General features: G+C 42.0%; 1 protein-coding gene across 1 annotated transcript; it reads right to left on the bottom strand.

Moving 5' to 3' along the window:
- Positions 1 to 489: 489 nt before the first annotated feature.
- Positions 490 to 2,030, bottom strand: LOC106294011. The gene has a single exon (XM_013729631.1). The coding sequence runs from the start codon at positions 1,539 to 1,541 to the stop codon at positions 789 to 791; it is 753 nt and encodes a 250-aa protein (XP_013585085.1). The 5' UTR covers positions 1,542 to 2,030; the 3' UTR covers positions 490 to 788.
- Between the last annotated feature and the right edge of the window lie 306 nt (positions 2,031 to 2,336).

Consider the following 2,336-nt stretch of genomic DNA (forward strand, 5'->3'; position numbering starts at 1 on the left):
TTTGTTACTATTTGGATTCAAAAGAGCATTTACTTGAACTTAAAAAACATCTGAAGAATAAACAATTGCATGAGATTTACCAGATAATGGGGGGTGGGGGGGAGACGGTACATACCAAAGCTGAATTAGTGGATTCTAGTAAAGGACAACTGAAACACAAACAAAGCAGAAATAATGAGAGATGAAAAAGGAAAGAAGCGTTGATAGAGATGCAGAAGAAGATGGTCGTGATAGCAACACCTGAATTAAATGCTAAACACTTGTGAGTTAAAGCGATGTTTGTGGTCCTCATATCAGCGTCTACAACACCTATAAAATAATAAGGACAGTTTCCATGAGAGACTTCCACTTTGTTAAACCCTAATTTATTTCTTACCCTTTAGCTGCTGTTCAAGCGTATCTTGTTAAAACATTACAATCTACAAATCAAACCTTCTACTGGATTGTCTTGTATTCAGTTTGGTATATATGGTTTCACATCATAATCAATACTAGTTGGCAAGATTTTTTTCACCTGCCAAATGATTATCATGAGTTTCATAATTCAATACATCATCTCATGTCATGTCACTTAATCGACAAAACACATCATCACATTCCATTCAATTATAGAATATTGAAAATTTCTCTCTAATAATCACAAAATCCCATAACATTTGAAATCAATCTCACCACCAAAATATCAATCAATCAAATCAATTAAGGCAAGACTCACACTTTGCTTTGCACACACACACACACACCAAACACAATCAAGAAGAAGAAAAATATATACTAACAAGATAATGTCATTGCCAAACGGCTCTCGGTGTCAACGCCGTCACCGTAGCTCCTCCTCCACCGCCTCTAATCGCTGAGTTCCGAAACACTTCGGTAAACGACGGCCTCGGCGACGCCGAAAGAGACTTCGAAACTCTCGGAGAAGATACCGATTCTCTCTGCGACGGACTTCTCCAGAATCCAGCACCGTAAAACCTGTTCCACATCTCTTTCTCCAACGCCAACACCGCCTCGTCCTCTTCATCGGTCTCCTCGTCCGTCGTCAGCTCAGCCGCAACCGCCGCTGCCTTCCCGAAGTATTTATGATCAAAGAAATCGTCCTCCTCCTCCTCCTCCGAGACATCGTTGCTATCCAACGGGAAGATCGCGAACTCCGAGTTCTGGAACACTCTCTGCACCCTCTCGCCTTTCCCGTCGGACGGAAGCGGCGGGAGGATACCGTTCTTGACGAGCTGTTTACGGCGGCGACTGCGGATAGCGCGGCGGCAGATTCCGCGCGGGACTTTGTAGACCGCGAGGACGACGAGGTTGACTATTCCGCAAGGACAGCAGCACCATATGGCGGCGCAACTCGCCGTGGTGCCGCCGCAGAACTCGGCGGGTGTTGATCCGCCGCAAGTGGCGTTCGGAGACGGGGAGGAGAGGCTTCTTTGGAGGAGAGGGTGTCTCCGGTGACTACGGGACGGAGAAGACGAGGGAGTGTCTGACGGTTTCGTCTGCCTCGACATGTGTTTCGGATCATAACGTGACGTCATGTTCATATATACTTCGGTTTGTAGCACAAAGCTCAGGTCAAACGGTGTACCGTGTATCGGTCAAACGCAACACGCAACACCACGGTGTTGCAAAGGTCGTGGGGGCCCAAAGAAAAAAAAGTGGAGAAAGTCGAAAGACTTGTAGAAAGAAGACACAAGACACCAAACCGGTAATTTAGGCGCGAGTAGTTTTGGAACCAATCTTTTTTGACTTCTGAACGATAAATTTTCCCGGTGGGGACTTTTCTCGGGAAAATTTTCGGTGAGAGGTTGTCCGAAATGGAAGGAGAGATGGAAAATGAAGAGAGAGATTGTTGTATTTATGTGTAGCAAAGAAAGTCCAACAAGTTATTTATTTGTTATCTTCAGGTTGGTGCTTTCTCTGTTGGTGTTGTCACAATAACTATACAGTTGTCTTTTTATTTACCATTTACTCATGTTTTCTGATTAGCTGTAAATTATAGTTGACCGTAAAAATAGTTGTAAGAACATTTGACCACATAAAATATCTCTTTTTGGGACTCTCGGAGTTGCATGTTTCCTGTTTTAGAAATATAATATAGACTGTTTTTTCTTAAAAAAATATATCAATTAGAAATATAGATTGTTAAATGAGTTTTTTTTCAGGTTTTTTTTTGTTGATATATCAGAAAATTAGAGAGAAAGCATATCCTTGCTATGTTAAGATTAAAAATCAAATGAAAATGACATTTTGTTTGACAAATAATGATTAGCTTTAAATATTATACATGCGTGTACCTGTATTATCTGACAGTATCTGGATTAGACGCCATTTTCCCG

This window comes from Brassica oleracea, chromosome C1 (assembly GCF_000695525.1).
Source record: "Brassica oleracea var. oleracea cultivar TO1000 chromosome C1, BOL, whole genome shotgun sequence".
Classification (NCBI taxonomy): Eukaryota; Viridiplantae; Streptophyta; class Magnoliopsida; order Brassicales; family Brassicaceae; genus Brassica; species Brassica oleracea.